Raw genomic sequence first — 21,599 nt, 5'->3', positions numbered from 1 at the left:
ACAGACCGGGAGGGTGTGCGGGGGTTATAATTGTGAAATGTGTGTGCGTGTGTGTAAGCCATCACTTCTCATAAAACCAGTCTATTACTCAGGTATTCTTGGTCACTGTTCCAAACCGTTAGATGCATTCCTTTCGTTCCACCCTGTTGCACCCTAGTCTGGACTGGCATCAGGTCATCAGCCCTCCCTACACACACACACACACACACACACACACACACACACACACACACACACACACACACACACACACACACCAATACCAAGGCAATTTCACTACAGGAGACCAATCATACCCTCAGCAGTGTGAGAGAGACAGGGTCTACATCGGTTTGATTTTGTGATGGTTCTTCTGACCATGGACCTAACCCATGCCAAAAACGTTTTGTAGTTCTATAAAGGTTCTATCACAAAAACATTTTTTTTTTTTTACAATATTTATCTTGAATGTATGTCAATGCCACCTGTCTGTGTTGTTCCTGTCTTCTCACACACTTTTTTATTCTCTCTCCAGGGCTTTCTGTTACACCACGAAAAACCTTTCTCACAGACAGAAATATCATGCTGTGATCTCTCCAAAGAGACAACAATTGTGCCTTGTTGCAAATAGTGTACGTCAATAATGCAGTGTCTTCTGTCAATTGAAACTCCTGAATGTCTTGAATTTGCATCTAAAAAAATTATTACTGCCAATGTGATTACTTCATAAAAATCATTGCTAAAGAGGTTTTGTGTAAAAAAAATTGCAACCAGTATCCATTACTTTGATTATATTGTGGGCTTTTTCCATGTAACACATTTGTTTTACACACTTCAGAGATGCAATGCAACACTTTTCAAACACTCATATTGATTTTCAATTGTCTGACTGATGAAATATACAATTTTCACCCAAACTTGTGATATTTCACTCACATATCAGTTGCAGTTCACACATAGAAGACTCATACCCTTTAGTTCTGAAAAATACATCTTCTGTCAGCTATATTCATCCATTTTCCTTTTATCAAGCCACAGAAGGATCTTCAATACTTGAACTATACTGAAGGTTGCCTGTTACAAGTGAGCTGTTCACTTACATATCCTGGACAAATGTACAGCTCAAAAAGCACACCCAGGAGTATATCAGGCTTTTCTACATTTGAGGCAAGTTCAGGCAGTGGGCTGGGAACCTGTTCAGTTCTAGCTGGTTCTCCTGGTAGTAACGTTCCATGTTGAGTCAGCGAGTCTGCCAAGAGTTGAACATGGATGGGATGAATGTCAAGTCCATTGGTCCAATTTATATTCATATCTTAGATTCTAACACTCAGCCTATACCTTCTTTGGGTGGTTGGTTTGAGTAGGTCTGACTGAACTAGGGCATCTACACAAAAGTTCTTTACAAAACGCGAAAAATGTGATTTGTTTGAGGAACCCAAGTTACTTCTATATTTAAACGAGTTTTGGACAGTGTTGTTTTTTTGTGACACTGTGTGACTAAAAGAGGACTTTGCAGCGAGTTGGGTGAAAACCTCAGTGACTAAGAACATTGACGTTTTCACATTCAAATTGCCACAGCCTCTGATCGTCCTGACAGAGCTCTGTGACACACACTGAACTAACACTGAACTTATTCCCCTGCCCCTAGTGGCATTTCCTCCACACTACCCCCCCGACCCTTCTCTCTAACTGACCATCACTCAAGAAGCCCCCCCCTCGGAGGGGGTGCTACCACCAGAGCTCCTCCCCACCACTGCTCTTGGTGCTGGCCCTTTCCCTGCCCTGCAACCTCAGCATCTCCATCATGCTGCGGGCGTACGCGTCCCTCAGGTTCACCCCCTTGCCGTCCGCCCCATCGGCGCCCGCGTCCCCTACCGAGCCCCTCGCCAGCCTCTTGAGCGCCTCGCCGTGGCGCAGCGCCGCCTCCTTCATCTTGAGGGTGAAGTAGCAGGCGGAGAAGCGGTCGTTGATGATGGCGATGGGCAGCGCCAGGATGAGGATGCCCGACAGGATGCAGAGGAAGGCCAGCACCTTGCCCGGGGTGGTTTCGGGCCGGATGTCTCCGTAGCCCACCGTGGTCATGGAGGTGGTGGCCCACCACCAGGCGCAGGGCACGCTGGAGAAGGTGGTGCCCGGCAGGTCGTGCTCCAGAGCGAACTCGACGGTGGCGAAGATGGAGATGCCCACGGAGAGGAAAAGGATGAGCAGGCCCACCTCCTCATAGCACTGGGCGATGGTCATGCCCAGGGACTTGAGGCCTGAGGGGTGGGAGACAAGGTGAGAGGTGTTGGGTTTGATGAAGAAAACCTGCCAAAGCAACTGTCAAATTTTTCATGATGCAGTCTGAAAAACGAACACACCTGACGAGTGGACTCAGTTTCACAATACATTTTACAATGGTCAACCACACTCAGTCTAAAAGACATTACTGCTCTTATTATTGTATGAACAATTATTATTATCAGTGACCTATGCACTTTGTACAGCTCTCTCTTGGAAGTCGCTTTGGATAAAAGCGTCTGCTAAATGAATAAATGTAAATGTAAATGAACAACATGCCTTAATGAACAAGGTATGCAATTAAAAAAAAAACTGTCACAGTTACGAAAAGAAAAACGCAATCTAGCAGCAGGCAAAAGTGTAGACACACACACATACACACCTCTGAGCAGACGGGAGGAATATGTTCACACCCTGGAAATGCAAGTATTTTCTTCATCGCTCAAGTATCTGATCATATTGAGTAAGTACATTTAGGGAAACAAGAGTTGAGTTTGTGATTCTGAACAGACACCAATATCCACAGTTCAGTCAAGACACGTTATTTGATTTGAGCATTTTTGATAACCATATGCATGGAAATGTGATAGAGTTTGGCAGAGTAGATGTATCTAGGGGGGGAGGGAAGCACTGCCTGCCTCTAGCATTTGCAAGCAGCACACAGAATGAGGCAGGGAGCAAAAAGAGTAATAATCCCCCCTGATAGACAGTAACATACAGACAACACAGGGGATATGGGGGAGGGTTGCAGTAGCACTAATACAACAACCGGGAGTGATTGTGCAAGAATCCGTGCAGCCTTGTAATGCCACCTTATCGGACGTGGACCAATGGGCTTGAAGCAGGCTTACACAGGTGTAGTTAATGAGCATAATGAGGCGCGCTGCTCGAGTGCCATGCCTGAACTAGGCTTCGCTCATTTCTTTGGTTTTGTTGCACACAGTTGGTGAAGAATGAGTTTCTAAACAACGCAGTACAGAGTGTTTCCCAGTTAAGTTAAGGAGCTCACTTGTTTGTCAGAACCAATATACTGGGAGTGCTAGGCAGATCATTTCAACAGCATACAAATCTCTTGTTAACAATCTTTCTTTAGCTATACAACAATCAAAACTCAATGTACTGAATTCCCAAATGCCCTTAATTTTATTTGATGGGAACTTATAATGATGATTTCCAATAGGGAAGAATCTGTAAGCAAGAAGGAATTTGAGATGCTTGCTTAACAGGACTGACTACAGATGTTTATTATTTCAGGCCTGTGTACTTATGAGATTGGGATTCCGTCAGAGCTTATAAAGTATTGGTTTCTGTTTTCGTCTGGCTTTTGTTTGTCCAACCTTGATCTGATCAAGCCATGAAGAAGTACACAGACAACCACTCGCCCGCACACACACACACACACACACACACATACACACACAAACACACACACACACAAACATAGCAGTGTAAGCCTGAACACACACACAAACACACATCCGGAGCAGGGGCAAGTGCCTTATTAAAATGGGACAAGCATATGCAGGCAATATATATATTCAAAAGTATACTGAGCTAAAAAAGATTGTCTGTGCTACCTGTGGATGGTGCTGGTGACCTGATAACATCTTGGAAATGTCAATCTCCAGTTATTGTGATTCTCTGTTCTCAAATTACTTTCCTCCTTGTGTTCTGAACGTCTTATCGGTCTCGGTAGAATGGAACTGTCAATATTCCACTGTTCACAGAGCAGAATGGAAGTGGACAGGCGAACAGATCCAAGTGTTAACTGGAATCCAGCTTGGAACATACTGTGAGGGTGACAATGTTTGTGTTTAATTTGTGTGGTGAGTATATGTTGGACAAGGTGTCACACTTTTATCCCAGCAAGATCCAACATTCACCCTTTGCTCTAAATACATCATCCGTTACCTCAGAAATGGTGTTGCCATGATAGCCTTGTGTGAACTCAACTATAAGTGAGTGTCCCGCCGATCAAAGACGTACAGACCTGAAACCTCTCGTCCACCCCTCTAGTTCTGTCTCTTCATTGGAAGAGATGTGGTGCATGCTCCCGCTCTCCATCTTTCTCCCTCTTTCTCTCTCCCTCCCTGTCTTCCCACACTGCTCTTTCTCTCATGTAGTAGAAACATGTTTACTTTCGTCACACTTTACTTGTACACTACTTGAGTCTCTTTCTCTGCACACACACACACACACACACTTGCACACACACCTCAAATCAATTAAACTCAGACATATTCAATCTCTTTCTCTCTATTTCACACAAAACCACATCCACACAAACCCATTCCATCTCTCTTCAATGCAAACACATACACCCACACGTTCACTCAGGAACTCAGTCAAGTCCCCTCCTCCCAATCCCCAAAAGATGTTGCTGAAATGTTTGAATGATTATATTTGTTTCTCCCTCTCTCTGCCTGTCTTCTCACACTTTATTCTCTCTCCAGGGCTTTCTGTTACACCATGAAAAACCTTTCTCACAGACATAAATATCATGCTGTGATCTCTCCAAAGAGACAACAATTGTGCCTTGTTGTAAATAGTGACATCATAAATAGATGTCAATAATGTAGTGTCTTCTGTCAATTGAAACTCCTGAATGTCTTGAATTTGTATTAAAATAGATTACTGCCAATGTGATTACTTCATAAAAATCATTGCTAAAGAGGTTTTGTGTAAAAAAGTGTGGAACCAGTATCCATTACTTTGATTATATTGTGGGCTTTTCTATCTCCCCTAGATTCTACCTAGATCTAGTGTTACATGGTAGAAGAGGAGCAGAGACAGGCTGCAACAGCAGGACCTGGGTCAAACAGTATTTTTCAAAACTTTGCATGAGTTTTGGAAGTGATACTGACAGTCTCCTGGTTCCTCTGGGCCAAGCAAGGCCAATCCAGCACAGCTGAAATAAAATACGCTTATTAAAGTGTATTTTTTTCATCCTGCCATGTCCAATGACAACAATGCCAAATAAAAAGGAGACATAGAAATAGTCCTGTTTGTCATCTCTAGTCATACACTCGAACGACCACCGTACCTGTGGAGTGTCGTCCCAGCTTCAGCATGCGGAGGGCCCGCATGAGGCGCAGCACCTGCACCACGCGGCCCATGTTCTCCAGCTCACTGGAGTCCCCGTGGAGGCTCTCCACGGCCAGCGTCACATAGAAAGGGAGGATGGCCAGCAGGTCGATCACGTTGGGCACGCTTCGGCTAAAGCGACACTTGTCGCGCACGCACAAGAAGCGCAGCCCCAGCTCGCCCGTGAACCAGACCACACATGCGTATTCCAACACGTCCAAGATCAGCGGCGGACCAGTTGGATTCCCCGCTGTGTTGAAGTCCCCACCCTCGAGGTGTCCGAGGTCCAGCGAGATGAGTGCCATGTTGATGATGGACGCCACCACGAAGAAGATGGAGAGCATGCCAAAGGTGCGGGCAGCGCGTGACGAGTCTGGCTTCTCCAGCACGTCCCACAGCTGGCGGCGATAAGCTGGGCAGGCGGCACCCGAGAAGTCCTCGTCCTCTATGTCGTCAACCTTGGCCTCGCGGTGGACGTCCATGCTCTCCTTGAGCTCCTTGCGGCGGAAGTAGCGGTCACGGCAGCAGGGGTGAATTTCAACCTCGTCAATGCCCCAGTACTCAATCTCCTGCAGAAAGGAGACCACACACAGCTCCTCCCTCACATGCAGGTGGCCTGTTCGGTAGTAGTTCATCACATACCTGTTGTTGGAAGATAAAGTTGTCAGATGCACCTAAATAACAGGCATAGAATGTTCTGGCCATAATGGCATAGGCTACTTCACATCTCCTGTGGCAGCTCAAGGAGCTACACAAATTTGCCATCGGGGGGTATCCACTTCCACTGAAACCAGAAAATTAAGGTTGAATAGAAGTTACATTAAATGTATTTGTTAAACAAAAAAAATCACATACTGGAATGTCTGCGAGTTGCGATCGAAGAAGAACTCATTCTCCAGGAAGTCTGCATCGTCACACAGCTCCAGGGCCGAGTCCCGCGTGGACAGAGCCAGCTTGCCCAAGCGCGTCTCCGGGTAGGATGCCAACAGCTCCTGGGACAGCACGTAGCGGCTGCCACCTACATTAATGATGAAGAAGTCTAGGGGGTCGTCGCACACCGGAAGGGCCTCACTGTAGAAGACGCTGGAGTCAAGGGACAAAAGGGAGGAACAGTCCCCATAGAACTCCGCTGGGCTGGATGGACAGCTTGTATTCATGACGGGAGCATGTTGTAGGACAGGTACTAAAAGAGACCAAGTGTTTGCAAGTTGATATCGTTTTTTTTACAAGTGAAATTACTCTTGCTCTTAGTAGCCTACTATCAACAAAAGCTTGCTATGAGCACTGGACAGCTTAATAGGAGCCGTTTACAATTCCCCCAAAAAACAGTCAGCACTCTTTCAGTTTGCTGTCCCACTTTATGTAATCCGTTCACTATAAAAGGCATGGTTACGCTGCTGCTTGTCTAGAAGCAGTTGCTAATACTTTGTTTTTGGAGTCTCCACTTAAATGCCCAGAGGTCTTGAGGAATACATTCCCTGAATGGTTCTAAAGCCTCCTTGTCAGTTCCTGCAAATGAAGACATATCAGGCATCACATGAAGAGAAAGAGAGGGAGCCTCTGGCTGTGTCCTATTTCCTCAAAAGCTCTATGTGGATATTTAAATATTTTAGCTGGCCTACCTAATTAATAGAACTAATGCTACTATTCCTGTAATCATTAATTCATCTTTGTTAGGTCCCACTGTCTAACACTGTCATGGTGGTAATGTAATACCCTGCATATTTCATAAGACTATCTGATGAGATACTGAGAGGGTCTCAAAAGCTGAGCAGTTTTAACAGATTCATTTTTTGTGCATATGGTATACATCACTGAAATAATGCAAAACCAGCATAAACATGCGTACAACCATATAGTTTGGAGTATGTTCCTCTTTATGTACGTTTGTGGATGCCCACGACCTGTGTGTAAGCAAACTGCAAACCAATCGTTTTGCATATTTCCAAGTTTAAATGCTGATTTGAAAAGCAATGTCTAGTTCCAACCCAAATGGCTCCAAAAGAAGTTACAAAATGATCTAGGACACCCCGTGCTCTAATGCAACAACTAAATTATTAATTGTTCTTCCACTAACATCAAATTTGCTGCATAGACCAAGGTTACCTAAGAAAAATACTAAAAAGTATGCAACCACGAAAAACACATTGGATCTGCCCACCTGGGCAATCAAACTTATGAATGTATGGTCATTGCTCACTGATGAAAAACTTGGAATGAACTGGCCAAGAACTGAGTATGATTGGTGGCTTACTAAAATAACACCAGCACATCACATGGGTGACAGACGACTGACATGTAAGACAAGCAAGCACATCAAAGTAAAACATGCAATGTTTCTAATTATGAACAAAATAGGCTAATATGCTCTCTAGTAAATTCATATTTACATGTGGAATTTGACGAATACATTTGACATTTTATCTTTTAATGTCAACAAGAGTAGTACATCACGCTAACGCTTACCGTGATCGTTAATTCATAAGGGTGTAAAATGTAACATACAACCAGCAGAAAGCACAGCCTGACTTAATCTGAAAATCCTTTCAGATTACTTTCATAACAATTGTTCCTACAGAAAAGAAAACAATCTCACCTATAAACTGAGAATCGTCCTCGTCATTATTAGTGAGAAGTCCTTCACCTGTGCATTAATTCGTTTAACCGTTTCAGCTCATATTACAAACACCAAATGTAGTTTTTTAATAGTAAAATTGCCATGGTTCAATCTTCAGCAGTAGACTATTTTACTTCTAATATTATTGTATTTTCAATTAAATCCCGAAAACATAAAACTTCACAATCTTGCGCAGTAAGAGAAGGCAGACAGCAAAGTCAACACAGGTTCTCGTGGTGTTTAAAATATAGTGTAGCAAGACCCGTCAAGGAGAGAGCGAATCAGCAGCAGACTGCAGCTGCTAGGCAACGAACTGTGGTTTTTGAATCAAACCTCATGGAAATTAACAGCTGTTCCACTTTTCTGTAAAGCGCAACCACGTGTCCTTCAAACAGTCAAATATGTTTTTGAGGCTTTAAATGGCAGATTATTTTACATTAAATCAAGGGTTTATCCTATACGCATGGCATGGGACGCTAGTTTCTTTTGAATGGTTTAATGAATATGATAAGGCGTCAGTGAGTTTAAGTAGGCCTATAGGCTATCCTACACCAATTAAGCCTATGGTAAATGCATGCCATGCTCAAGAGAAAATGACATCAAGAGGTTTTGGGTGATTTTTTATGCTGTAGAATTTTGGCTTGAGCATTTGTAGGGAAGGCTACAAAAAACAAACACCCATGGATTGTCACCTGCCATAGCCTATAATGGTAATACGACTGTTCTACTTTTTTAAACATGGAAGATGAAGCGCTAAGAATAAACCATAGGGCTAGCGTACAACATGCACTTGTTACAACTATTCTGGTGGTCTGTAGGGTGGCTTGTCCCCATTTCCTACGGCAATTATGAGTTAGCCGACAGGTCTGACATGCAGCTCACCCCACATGCAATTAGGTAGTGTAAGCTATCCGGAAAAGCCTATGTCGAATCACGAAAGGGGACGATGCAATATAGCTAGGTTACTAAGTGTTTCTCATTTAAAAGTAAATCAACTCTCCAAAACATACGTGTAGGCTATTGGCCTACATAGCCTAAAACATCATTCTGAGGTGTTATCAGATTTTCTCGCTGAACACAACAAAAATGTCACCATCTGCTGTTTAATGGTGGTATGTGCACATGTAGGCCTACAGTTTAACTGCATGCATAATCCGCTTTTAAACGTTGAATTTACATCAGTTTAAGATTATTTCTCAATCCAACCAGACTGTAAAATTTGATATCAACGTATTTTATTTGCGGGGTTTCAACTTGTGTTCATGCAGATGTAGGCTACAGCTCTCCTATATTCTCTACAGATGTAGAACCCGGGCTGAAATGTATTGGCTAACGGCGCCGCGTAAACGAGGCTACGGCTGTTCCTACAGTTTCAGATATTGGCAGGGTTTCCTAGATTCGTTAAGAAGCTCTTAACGCTAAGAGCTTATAGGCTCTAAACCACGTTGTACATGAATATGCTTATAGGCTACTTCTGCACGGTTTATCATGCGTGCATGCACATCAGGGCTGCCAACTTTTCAAAAACCTTGGAGTGAGATTTTGAATGAACATTCTGCTGCGTACAAAACAACCCCCCGAGGCGACATTTCACGTGTTGGCATGCATTTTCCCGAATGAGCTGCTAGACTCGGATTGACGCCATGAAATCAGTTTTCTTCACAGGAACAGGGTTGGCCAGACCGCTTCCATGAGTTTGCGACAGACAACGAACAAAGTGTACATTGTCACATTATGATAGTGGCTACGGCAAGTCGAAGCAGCATAACCAGAGAACTGAATAGGAATAGAAAGGATGGAACATCTGGATTGGTTGATTTTTCAACTTTGTAAAACGTCATCCCCTCTGGTCGAATGGGATGTGGTTCCCTGAGAGCTCACACCCACCCACTTCACAAACCGCCATTTGGAAACCGAAAAAATAAACAGGAGCCACACAAGCGCATTGTTTACATCAAGGTAAAGTGTCTAGAGATATCATGTTTGCCTCTCTATGACAATAACGTAGACGTAACTAGCTAGTTAAGTTCAATGTTGGTCAGCATTAGTTACAAAAGAAGCATTTACGTGTTTTTAACCTATGCTTAAAACCAGTGTTTTTCAAACATAGCTAATTTGCTGACGGGTTATGTGATGGGCACAACATCGCTAGCTTGCTAACTACAGAGTGCTGGCTAGCATGCTAACCTTAGCTACCTTTAGACGTGGTGTTTACAGAGTTAACGTTAGCTAACTATCGAAAAGTCAATAAGTCGTTGTATTTATAGATTGCTAGCTTGTGTGTTAAGTCAGCTGGTTGTTTTACAGATATTAACCAGTAGTCACTAGCTAGCTGAACTGGGATATTAGTATCTGCGTGATGATGATGGCAAAAGTTTGACGGCTGGTGCTGAGCAACTGCTGCGCGCCAATTTTTTTTAAAAGATAAATAGGAAAAAGGCTTGGTCAACACACACTCAACTCTTGAACAAGCAGCAACAAGCAGCAAGCAGAACTAAGACGGTAGTTTAGAAATAAAGTTAGCAAGGTAGTGATGTACTGTTGATGTTAATAGCTACCATCCATACAGTGAGGGTCAAATATTGAAAAGACCTAAAGCTACAGGTCTTGAACCGGCTACTGTTCCCAATCGTATCTAGCGTTAAATTGCATTGAAAACGTTTTAAAATAATGTAATTGACCTCATTTGTTTTAGTTAAGGAACGTAATGAACCGGTAAATGTGCGGAAATATACATCGTAAAGCCCAATGATGGATATCTACAGAATTATGTTATGTGATGTTGACAGGGTCATCAAACTCAATATTTCATACAAGTACTTAAACGAAGTGTATGTGTTCCAATCCAGGGCATGTCCGCAAGTGATGCACAGTGTGAGAACATGATTGAGGATAAAGATGAAAAGGTGGAGTTAATGGAGGAGGGAAAAGAGGAACCAAAGAAAACTGACGAGGAGCACTCCATGGATGGTCGCAGAAAACCACGGAATCGACAACAAATGTTTGGTGGGTTAAGCAAAATAATGTAGAGAATCACTTACTAATTTGACTGATTTTCAAAGCCAGCACTACACAACAAACCAGCTCATTTTGGGGGCTGATAACTATTTCCACAATTCTTGTGTTAACCATAGCACATGTTCCAGATCACAGGTGTCAAACTCAAGGCCCGCGGGCCAAATGTGGCCCGCCACGTCATTTTATGTGGCCCTCGGAAGCTTAATGGGCTATTGAAATAAGTCTACGCTGCTTTACAGCGTGCATTGACCATAAACGACATCTCTCACCATCCATTTCGATTGTGTTACGGCAAAGTGACGACATCCCGCCTCTAGAAAGCAGTGTATGCACATCAGTGTTAAACGCAAAGTTTAACTGGGTGAAGACGAGCATGGTTTGAATGACAGCACTCCAATGCAGCCGGTTCTGCGAACGTACCCCATGTGCATTTTCAGCCAAGGTCCTCGGGCATTCAACCCAAGTTGGTATCGCTCTCGAACTTGGTTAGAGTACTCAGCCAAGCTAGCATGTTTCTGCTTCCCTTGTCGACAATTTGGAGCCAGAAATGATGAAGACATCACCTTCATTAGACAAGGTTTTACCAATTGGAAAACGGCAATGTTTATTTTACATAAAGCTCAAAAAGCTATTCTGCGTTCAGATGAAGGACAAAAAAAGTTTTGCTCTTGCGATATGCGCGCTTGCATTTTGTCACCAAACACTGAGAAAAATTTGCAAATTTATCCTCCAAGAAAAACAGCAGATTGTCCAAGAATCAAAAGGCGGACTTCAATTGCAGCATAATAGGCCCTATGTTCACAAAAGCTACAACAAAAACACCATGTTTTTACATCGTTAGTGACGTTACATCATAGTTACAACTGGCCCTTTGACGGCAACCATAATGCTGATGTGGCCCTTGGTGAAAATGAGTTTGACACCCCTGTTCTAGATGTATGCATCAAGGGATGTTAAGTATGAAGTTGATGGTAGTTATTGCACATGAAGGTGACCGGTCCTGCTTTCAGATCTCAACGACATCATTAAAGGGAAGCGGGAGAAGAAGACTGTGCAGAGATTGGATTTTCAAGTTGCAAAACCTAAGGAGCGTCTTAAGATTGAAAATGGTACAACACAACTTTGTTCTTGTCAATTGATCATTTGACTTTGAGGTAAGCTGTCTAGATTCATGCTACTCTCTTATCTGCCATTCTCTTAGGCAAAGGAGATAAACTGGGAGATATTGCAAGAGCAAACCACCAAATTGGAAGGATGAAACCTCCGGATCTGAAGCCTCTCCACAAAATTCTTTTTGACAGACCCGGAGCTGTTAGTATACCCTTACATGACGTTTTACTACTGTGGCATATTTTAATTTTATTTTTTGATCAGATTTATAGATATCTCTGATGACTTGTTGCCTCACGCTTGAAGGATTGTTAAAATGATCTGTTCTGAACCTGTCGGGTAATGATGCGGTTCTCCTTCAGGTTTCAAATATGAGAAAGAACATGCGACTTTTCAATGGCTTCCTATTTGATGTCGACAGTGATCTCTATGCCAAAAAACAGAAGATGCTGTTAAAGTAAGTGGCACCCCTCATTGAGTTTTAAGTGAATTCCTTTGAAGACATCTTTTAGCAGCGATGAGAATGTTGTCTCCCACTTAAAGTACTTCTTCCTTCCCTTACTTAGGTTAACAAACACAAAACTGAGGACAATCTGCAAGGTGTTGGACCTGGAGAGGGGGGGGACCCAGTCTGTTCTTGCAGACAGAATCCTGACTTTCCTCATGGCGCCAAAAATCACAGGAAAGGTGCGGTGAAAGTAGCTGACTAGCACTTGTGTGTCACTCATGTTGGCACAATTTTTTGTTAAATATGGAAGGCAAAACAATTAAGCTTGTTTTGTCAAACGTGTAAATATTTGTATGTTTGTTTATCGCAAACAGCAAACCGCTTCTTCAAACAACCTGCTTCATGCAGGAAACAGACACACGGACGTTCCTGCCTTTTATTGGTAGATTACCTATCCATGGAAACTTTGTTCTAAATCCCTGTGCTTCAATTTGGAACATGTCCCCTCTGCAGCTCGTCATTTTGAAGAAGAAAAAGAAATCCAAGAAGAACATCTCTTCCAAAGACTCCACAGGCAAGACCAAAGCCAAACCCAAGAGTGCTAGTCCCAGGAAGTCCAAAGCAGAGAGTAAGTCCAAAGCCATTGTCACTGACTCCAGCAGTGAAGATGAGGACGAGGATGAGGAAGAGGACAAGCCAGGGGTCACCGCAGAGCTGGACGAGTCAGAGACAGAGAAGAAGGGTGGGAAAGCTGCCAAAAAGGAAGAGCAGATGTCCAGTGAAGACACGGACGATTCTGATGATGACATGGATGTCGAAGAGGAGGAAAAGGTGGGCTGTCTGCCCCCACCCCCTCCCCCAGGCTAAAGAGACAGGCTAAAATACATTTTCAGCATTTTAAGTTTCAGGTGAATCTAACCTCTTTACCAACAGGCGTCCAAGTCGAAGCCAGCCGCCAAAGGGAAGGCCACATCTAAGAAGACCACACCTGTCAAAAAGAGACCGGTAAAGGTGACGGCTCCCCCGAAAAATAAATCACAAGAGGTGGTGTCGGATTCAGAGTCCATGTCTCAATCTGACAACGAGAAAGACAGCGACAGTGAAATTGAGAGAGCAAGAAAGGTGAGAGACTCGATCTTCAAGTATTCACTGATAGCCTGTTAGGGACAGAGGAAAGAAGGGAAGGTTAAAAGGGAGCTGGTGGCTTGAAAATTGTATAATCTTTTTTATTTTTATGTTTGCTCTCAGACTAAAAAGAAACCACCAGCGAAGAAAGCGCCAGCAGCCAAGCCAGCAGCCAAGACCAAGAAAGCAGACAGTAGCAGCAACAGACTGAAAATAACCACGGACAAAGACGCAGGTAAGAACATAAATGGAACATCTCCAGGTTATCCCTCTCCGCTAAAGTCATCCTTTTGTCATTTAGAAATTTTTTGGTTTGTGTTTCTCCATCTTCAAATAGTCGTTGACGACAACTCAGACGATGACGAGCCATTGATCAAGATGATCAAGAAGCCTCCTTCGGACGAGCAGTTGAAGGAGATGTTGAAGAGCATACTGAAAGACGCCAACCTGGAGGAGATGACAATGAAGCACATCTGCCAGAAGGTCAGTCTGAAGGAGCACAATGTCCTGATTGGCTTCTACAGATGTGATTGGCTTCTACAGATATGATTGGCTTGTTCTGTTGAGGGATGTATCTCTGTAACCTTTCTAAAACCCTAGGTGTACGACACGTACCCTGCATATGACCTGACTGGTAGAAAAGACTTCATCAAGAAGACAGTTAAATTGGTGAGTTTTCTGGCCTCTTAACAATTTGGCAGTTACATGCAAACTTACTAAATCCTAGAAACATATGTACAAGTGACCAACTGTTTTAGCTCTCAGATCAGTAGTCAATGCCATATAGCAAATGTAGGATGCTTAGTTTGGATTGTACAAGATTTAATCTAAGGGATGACAGCAGCCTCTGCTTCGAAACCACCTGATATATACATGGATATCCCAGTGAAATATTTTATACAAGATGAAATAGAAATGCTCTAAAATAAATGCGATGTTTTATTTGTTTTTTTTTTGCAGCTGATCTCTTAAAAGAACCTTGGACAGAGGGCAGTTAGCACCCATGGTGTAAATGAATGTTCTGTAAATGGAATATCAAGAGAATGTATGAACCTACGGTATAACCACCAGTCTATCTCCGCCTACTTTGTTGTCTATTTTTTATACATTTGTTTTCACTGTGTAATCTTCATTCCTGACTCTGATCTTTTATTTCAGTTTTTCAATGTAATTCACCAGCTATTACGGAATCTGTACTTTGTTGGCCACCATTATTTTAGAGAATTACCTCAATAAATCATAGAAAATACATTTTATGGATTATTTAGGAGAATGTTTCTCATTGTTCCTTTTGTGCACAGGAAAATGGGTGCACAGACTGGCAATAACAAATGCCCATTGAATACTTGGATCATTTTCCAAACAAGATGGAATTAACAACCTGACTGTACCATGACATTTTTTAAAGAACGTTTTGCAGGTCAAAATGGCAAGATTTGGAAAAGAGGTTTTGAGTATTTATTGTTGTGGTTGAGTTCATGGGTTGCCAAATTGTTTACTTTAACATTTGTAGAACTAAATGTTTTTATATGTAAATGTGTACATACGTTTTTGATTAGTTAGCTCATCAAGTACCATATACTAGAATTGTTTATTTTGTATTGTTACTTTGTTTAGTTCTGTTTCTTTGGTCGGTGTTATTTTTAAAGTAGCACTTCCATTAAACTGTTTGTTATTGAAATGGTGATTTGCATACCGATTAAACGTGTTTTTTTAATAAAAATTGCATTGGGAATTTGTCATTCAATTGTGTATGATGGGATAAGAAAAACATGTAATCACGTTTCGGGTATGTGGTCATGTGGTCATGTTTTCAAGCAGACGGGGTTGCGTTGCATTGCGGCGTAGTTTTGTAGATGGGCGTTCAAGGCTAAAGCGAAAGTAGCTCCTGCTGAATCTGGAAACAATTGATGGAACTGACGGATGTAAAGTCTTCCAGTATAAATTATTTGCAATGTACATTTGAGTTGATACTGACAGTTATGCATTTTTTCACGTAGACTTGTCCATCTACAGCGTTACGGTTGTTGGACCTAAGACCTTTTGTAAATGGGTTGCAATGTATTGATAAAATTATATAATGTAGCATTAGCATCGTCGGGAGAAGACAACCGAATGAAAATTGCTTAAGAAGCCCAGTATTGTGTTAGTGAATGATCACGTGTTTAGCAAGACCGCTTTTGAGACCGGTTCAAACTGACTTAGTCGCGGATAGCCTATAGCTCTTATAAAAATTCAGCACTGACTGCAGAAGATTTCCACAAACAAAACGCGAGCATCCCATTTGCATACCCTCGAAGACAGAGTGCATTAACTGCAATGGGTAGCTTCTGTTTAATACAGACTCGCTGTTTTCTCCGCCAGGTTTTGACAGGCCTACCCGCTGTCATGCATCGGGAGTATAGCCTCGATATTTCTGCACAACTGCTACGTAGTCAGGGCTATGTAGACGGGCGTTGGATATCTGCTGCCTCGTCCTTCTCAGTGTTGGACCCAGCGACAGGAGAAGAGATTGCAAAAGTAGCAGACTGCGGTCCATCCGAAGCTAAAACAGCGGTCGACGCAGCCTACAAGGCATTCTATTCATGGAAGCAATACACAGCCAAGGTATTAAAATTATTTATTGCAATCCGGTTGCGATCGATATGATCTATTTTGTCACAGAAGGCCACCCTGTCTGCATTGACATGCATTATTGCATTATCTTGTCTACAATGCACGGTCATTTCATGTGATTATTTACAACCATGGCCACCAAAACACTGCTTCAAAGGGAACCACATCTTACTACATCCATGTGTCACACTGTTTGGCTTCCCAACCAATTACGTACGCACTGTAACCTTTTATGAAATGCTGCTGGACTTTGTGGAGGTCAGTTGCCATATTACAATCACTGTCAAACTGAAAAAATAACGTTTCCTTTAGCAAATCGTCTTTACAGTTATAATGTCAGCATGGTGCATGCATAGGCATAGGCACTATATACATGGTTTACCATACCAGTGCTCATGCAACCATGTCATGCTGTTTACACTGGAATAATTCGGAGAGTCAAGGATCAATATGTATTGAAGTACTATGAAACTACATTTCCTGAGTCGTACTGATCTTGCAATCAGCTTGCCAGCGAAGTGCATGATCACACAAGTGTGTTGGTTAAGATTGATTGCGGAGTTAGGAGCCTTGAGCTCACACTCTCATTTAATAAATCACTCAACAATTTGACCGAACATGCAGGTCCAGCTTGTGTTTTTGAGAGGATCCAGTTTTTTCCAGTTTCGTCTTCTTCCAAGATAGTTGCGGTGCCAGCTTTATTTTCCACTCCAGTGACAGCAATGTTACAACAATCCCCTTCCCTAGTTCTCACTCATTTGTCTATCCATATCCTGTTTATTCCTCAGTATGTCTCTATCTTCGTGTCTCTTCTCTATTTCCACTGTACTTATACCTTTTATACTAAACAATACAAAACAATCTGCTTGTATTACTCTAAAAGCTAGAACTATTCAATGAATACACCCTTGACATTAACAAGTTCAACGCATAGGCTACTATATCAATGACCTACATCCATTTTATTATGAAGATCTGCAAGTGCGGGCTCTCTTTGCTAAGTCCTATGTTGTTGTCCTGACAAGTGGTATGCACCCCAGGGCTAGAGCCGAACGGCCGGCGATAGAAAGATTTTTCCCAGACAGACTCAGGAGGATCTTTCACCTCACTGAGCTCCCTCTGCGGTCTGTTGGGTCCCCAGGAGAGAAGCGTGCTCCTGCGGAAATGGTACGACCTGATGACACTGCACAAGGAGGACCTGGCTAAGCTGATCACGTTTGAATGTGTGAGTACTCCTTCTTGGGTCCTTTGAGGGTGCATGATAAGAAATCATCAACTGCGGGAGATGTCAAAGTCCAGGCATTTGTATGTGGCAGCCACATGTTAACTTGGTATCCATGCTATCCATCAAAAAATGAGAGTATATATTAGTCTTTTTTATTTTTTATTAGTTGGCAACATACAGTATTTAAGTGAATACAACTGTGCTGAAAAAGAAAACTGTCAGTGTGTGTATCAAACCACATGTTTTGTAACTGGGCATGCGTGTGGGTCTCTCACCATGTGGTGTTGGTCCCGTGTCTGTAATTCAGGGCAAGCCTATGAAGGAGTCTCTGGGTGAGATCGCCTACGCTTCCGCCTTCCTGGAATGGTTCTCCGAGGAGGCACGCCGCGTCTACGGAGACGTGGTCCCCTCGGCCTTCAAGGACCGCAAGATCCTGCTGCTCAAACAACCAGTGGGCGTGGCTTCCATCATCACCCCGGTGAGCAGAACTAGAAGGAGGCTTTGTGTGGGCTATGATGCACCACCTATACATGGAACCACTGCTACACGGGATGAGTGGAATGTGTAAAAAAAAAGATTGATGCACCGCACCTCCTGAACACTTGTCCCCCTATTACCCCAATATTAGATGGTAACTGTCACTTCAGCATCATTATCTGCAACAATAAACTGAATTTGTTGTTCCTCTGCATAGTGGAACTTCCCCAGCGCCATGATCACCAGGAAAGTGGGCGCTGCCCTGGCGGCCGGCTGCACGGTGGTGGTGAAGCCTGCTGAGGACACGCCCCTCTCTGCCCTGGCGCTCGCCGAGGTCAGTACCTAACGTCCTCCTGTCAACCAGAACTTCCTGCCGCAAATGTACCGTCATTACATCCTCTGTGTGTGTGTGTGTGTGTGCGCAGCTGGCAAGCCAGGCGGGGATCCCAGCTGGAGTGTTCAATGTGGTGCCCTGCTCCAGGGAGAAGACCCCCTCTGTGGGGGAGGTCCTGTGCACAGACCCCCTGGTGGGGAAGGTCTCCTTTACTGGCTCTACGGCCACAGGCAAGGTAGGGCCGTGCAGTAAACTCTTCACACCACTAACAAACTGATATCAAACAAAAGACTACAACTTAGAAGTGCTATTGTCAGTGTATTGTCCATGGTTAAGCCAAGAACACAGGATGGAGACTAATGGTGGATGCCATTGAATGCCATGAGTAGGATTGAAAATGCTAATAGTGTTAAAAGGAGGCACTGCACTGTATATGAACTATGCTCCCATCCTTCAAATACAGCTCTGAATACACCCCTGAACAAGTGTAATGCTACAATACATGTAAATGTAACACACCTAATTGGTAGTGTTTTTTCTGTAATGTCACCTTCTACCCCAGATCCTCTTGAAACACGCTGCTGACACCGTCAAGAGGGTTTCCATGGAGCTGGGCGGCCATGCTCCCTTCATTGTGTTTGACAGTGCAGACGTGGACAAGGCTGTAGCAGGAGCCATGGCCTCCAAGTTCAGGAACTCAGGACAGGTACAGAGAGTCCCCCGTGAGGTCTTACAATTAAGTTGTATACTCACTTGTTGTTTTAACAGTATTTGGCATGTTCGGAGGTAGAAAGTTAACAATTGTCGGTAAGGCATTTGCGTAAATAATTAGTTTTAGACTTAACCTAAGATGAAAAAATAAATACACTTTACACTCCCCGCTCTCCAGACGTGCGTGTGCTCCAACCGCTTTCTGGTTCAGAGTGGCATCCACGATCGCTTCATGGAGAAGCTAGGCCTGGCCATGGACGCAGAGCTCAGGACTGGCCACGGCTCTGACCCCACCACCACCCAGGGGCCCCTCATTAACGTCCGCGCTGCTGAGAAGGTAACAGGCCATCCTTTCTTTCAGTCTCCAACACCCTGAGACTTAAGAATATTTGATATGTGATCCAGTTGGTTTAGATTTCATTGATTACCGTTGTGTAGTCAAATGCCCACTTGGACCTCTCCGATTCTAGATTGCCACAAGGAAGAGAAAAGATGTATTTAGTTGTTCAAAGCAGGCCTAGGCTTTGGGTTGTTAACTGTCATGGCCACCATTAACGATGAGTTTCTTTCAGGTGGAGCACCAGGTGACTGACGCAGTGTCGCTGGGGGCCAAGGTGCTGAGGGGGGGCAAACGTCTGGACGGCTCCTTCATGCAGCCCACCCTGCTGGCTGACGTTACCACGGACATGCTGTGCACCAAGGAGGAGACCTTTGGCCCCCTCATACCAGTCATCAGGTCAGCCAGAGAGCCTGCTCAATCCTTAGAAGATGTTGCTCTGTTTCGTGTCAAGTGTTGGATGTGGGATGTATCCTTTATGTTTTTCCACCCCAGGTTCAATTCAGAGGAGGAGGCACTTGCCATCGCGAACGCTTCTCACGTGGGGTTAGCAGGTAAGCTAACACAGTTCACAGCATTTTTATTCAGAGAGGCCTCTGGGATCATTTGAATGTCATTGAAAAGCAAACAGTGTCCAACCCTCTTGGGTTTCAGGGCAGTTGTATTGTTGTATTGCCGTTTGCTAACCGCCTCCCCCATCTCCCACAGGGTATTTCTACTCACAGGACGTCAGTCAGATCTGGCGAATGGCGGAGAACCTGGAGGTGGGCATGGTGGGGGTCAACGAGGGCCTCATCTCCACCGCGGAGGCCTCCTTCGGCGGGGTCAAACAGTCGGGTCTGGGCCGCGAGGGCTCCAAGTACGGTATCGAGGAGTATCTGGACGTCAAGTACATGTGCTTCGGAGGCCTGAGCCGCTAAAAGATGAAGGTCGGTTGACCTCCCAGTACCTTTGATTCAGTTGTCTTCATGGGGTAGTTTTGAAGGTGATTGCTAAAGAGGTTGCCCTTAACTACAAATCTGGGATTAGGGTTCAATAACTGCAGTATGAATCTGGAAGAGAAACATCCAGAATCTGAAGTTAAGGGCTTTTTGACCCCCATCTGATACAAGGTGGGGTTGAGTGCTGGTCAAAGGGAGATTCGCTGAGGGTCCATGTCATAGGTAAATCATTCACACAGCTAAAACAGTAGATGACAATCATCACGTATGATTCCTTGTAGAAGTATAACAAGACTGGTATTATTTTGTCATTTCCTGTCTCTGCAAATAGAGGAAGAAACCTAACAAGAGCCTTAATTGCTTGGATACAGGTGAAGAAGTAGGAAAATCACTGCTGAAGACTCCTAGACTACATTAAAATATGCTATCAACAGACTTATACTGCCAAGTTGATGGACTGCATGTAGACAGATGGGAGAAATTCTGGGTTCATAAGAGGGTGCTTCTTGGATCTGGCCCTTGATAGTACTAGATCTTTGCTGCTTAGTTGTTCTGCAACTTTACATAGTTTTATTTGTGCAAATACCATCAATGTTCATTTCAACTTCAAATAATATGAAGTGTAGCAAGATGAGCATGAAAATAAGCACAACTCCACTGATAGTGAGATTCATACCAATGCACAATAATTCAATTTAATTATTATAAAAAATCTTTATAAATAACTGTGATGTATTTTGATGTCTGGGGTATTGTGATATTATAAATTGTATCTGCTAAATCTAATTTAATTACAATTTCATGATACTTGGATTTTGAATATTTTGAATATAGATGTTTCAGATGTGCTGCGTAATACTACATTAACATTGTTGTATTGACACTTCTTTCTTTTGAACAAATTGTCCTATCCTACGAATTGGATTAGGATAGTTCTTGATTATGTTGGGATGTTACATGGTCATTTTGAGTGTCTTTAACATTTAAATACATGAAATAGACTAACTGAATTCAATACTGTTAATTACATGCCTGCAATGAAAGATCTTGTCTCCTGCGAAATGTTGACCCAAGTGCCATTCAAATGTTTTTTTGTCAATTCAGTTTTATAGTCATAACATATATTTCTAACTATTGTAAATATTATATGGATTACTTGTGGAAATAATTAAAAAAGCTATTACTGTAAAATGTTTTGTGTTGTATGATCACAAACCTATATCCCTTTAGCTTTGACAGGATAATACAACATCCAACAAACTGTTCTGTTTGATAGAGTATAAATATTTTCCAAGTG

The 21,599-nt window shown here is 43.1% G+C and overlaps 3 protein-coding genes across 12 annotated transcripts; 2 read left to right on the top strand and 1 right to left on the bottom strand.

Annotated features, from left to right (window-relative positions):
* Nucleotides 1–467: 467 nt before the first annotated feature.
* Nucleotides 468–8,208, bottom strand: kcnv1 (potassium voltage-gated channel modifier subfamily V member 1). Its single transcript, XM_047032040.1, has 4 exons — nucleotides 7,940–8,208; nucleotides 6,199–6,852; nucleotides 5,303–5,985; nucleotides 468–2,237 (listed from the first exon to the last, which is right to left on the bottom strand). Exons 2-4 carry the CDS (start codon nucleotides 6,498–6,500, stop codon nucleotides 1,708–1,710), a joined length of 1,515 nt encoding a protein of 504 aa, XP_046887996.1. The 5' UTR covers nucleotides 6,501–6,852; nucleotides 7,940–8,208; the 3' UTR covers nucleotides 468–1,707.
* A 1,591-nt stretch (nucleotides 8,209–9,799) lies between these two features.
* On the top strand, nucleotides 9,800–15,389 carry dek (DEK proto-oncogene). 2 transcript variants are annotated; one of them, XR_006956927.1, is made up of 13 exons: nucleotides 9,800–9,919; nucleotides 10,810–10,966; nucleotides 11,989–12,087; nucleotides 12,180–12,289; nucleotides 12,451–12,545; nucleotides 12,655–12,775; nucleotides 13,050–13,367; nucleotides 13,470–13,658; nucleotides 13,785–13,896; nucleotides 13,999–14,144; nucleotides 14,262–14,330; nucleotides 14,622–14,719; nucleotides 14,963–15,389. XR_006956927.1 is itself a non-coding variant. In XM_047032025.1 (12 exons), the coding sequence occupies exons 1-12, from the start codon at nucleotides 9,815–9,817 to the stop codon at nucleotides 14,631–14,633; spliced, it is 1,533 nt and encodes a 510-aa protein (XP_046887981.1). In that variant the 5' UTR covers nucleotides 9,800–9,814; the 3' UTR covers nucleotides 14,634–15,389. The 2 variants fall into 2 exon arrangements, 1 of the variants encoding a protein (XP_046887981.1); XM_047032025.1 differs by having other exon boundaries at nucleotides 14,622–15,389.
* A 100-nt stretch (nucleotides 15,390–15,489) lies between these two features.
* On the top strand, nucleotides 15,490–21,493 carry aldh5a1 (aldehyde dehydrogenase 5 family, member A1 (succinate-semialdehyde dehydrogenase)). 9 transcript variants are annotated; one of them, XR_006957652.1, is made up of 12 exons: nucleotides 15,507–16,268; nucleotides 17,419–17,502; nucleotides 17,810–17,980; nucleotides 18,197–18,313; nucleotides 18,405–18,548; nucleotides 18,876–19,019; nucleotides 19,203–19,361; nucleotides 19,597–19,760; nucleotides 19,857–19,915; nucleotides 20,070–20,290; nucleotides 20,474–20,524; nucleotides 20,674–21,493. XR_006957652.1 is itself a non-coding variant. In XM_047041408.1 (11 exons), the coding sequence occupies exons 1-11, from the start codon at nucleotides 15,572–15,574 to the stop codon at nucleotides 20,279–20,281; spliced, it is 1,512 nt and encodes a 503-aa protein (XP_046897364.1). In that variant the 5' UTR covers nucleotides 15,490–15,571; the 3' UTR covers nucleotides 20,282–21,493. The 9 variants fall into 9 exon arrangements, 5 of the variants coding, with proteins under 5 accessions (XP_046897364.1, XP_046897354.1, XP_046897342.1 ...); XR_006957650.1 differs by having other exon boundaries at nucleotides 20,634–21,493; XM_047041408.1 differs by having other exon boundaries at nucleotides 15,490–15,586; nucleotides 16,026–16,268; nucleotides 20,070–21,493.
* The last annotated feature ends 106 nt before the right edge of the window (nucleotides 21,494–21,599 follow it).

Source organism: Hypomesus transpacificus, chromosome 2 (genome assembly GCF_021917145.1).
Source record: "Hypomesus transpacificus isolate Combined female chromosome 2, fHypTra1, whole genome shotgun sequence".
In the NCBI taxonomy this organism is placed as follows: domain Eukaryota; kingdom Metazoa; phylum Chordata; class Actinopteri; order Osmeriformes; family Osmeridae; genus Hypomesus; species Hypomesus transpacificus.
This window is presented reverse-complemented; position numbering and strand designations above follow the sequence as displayed.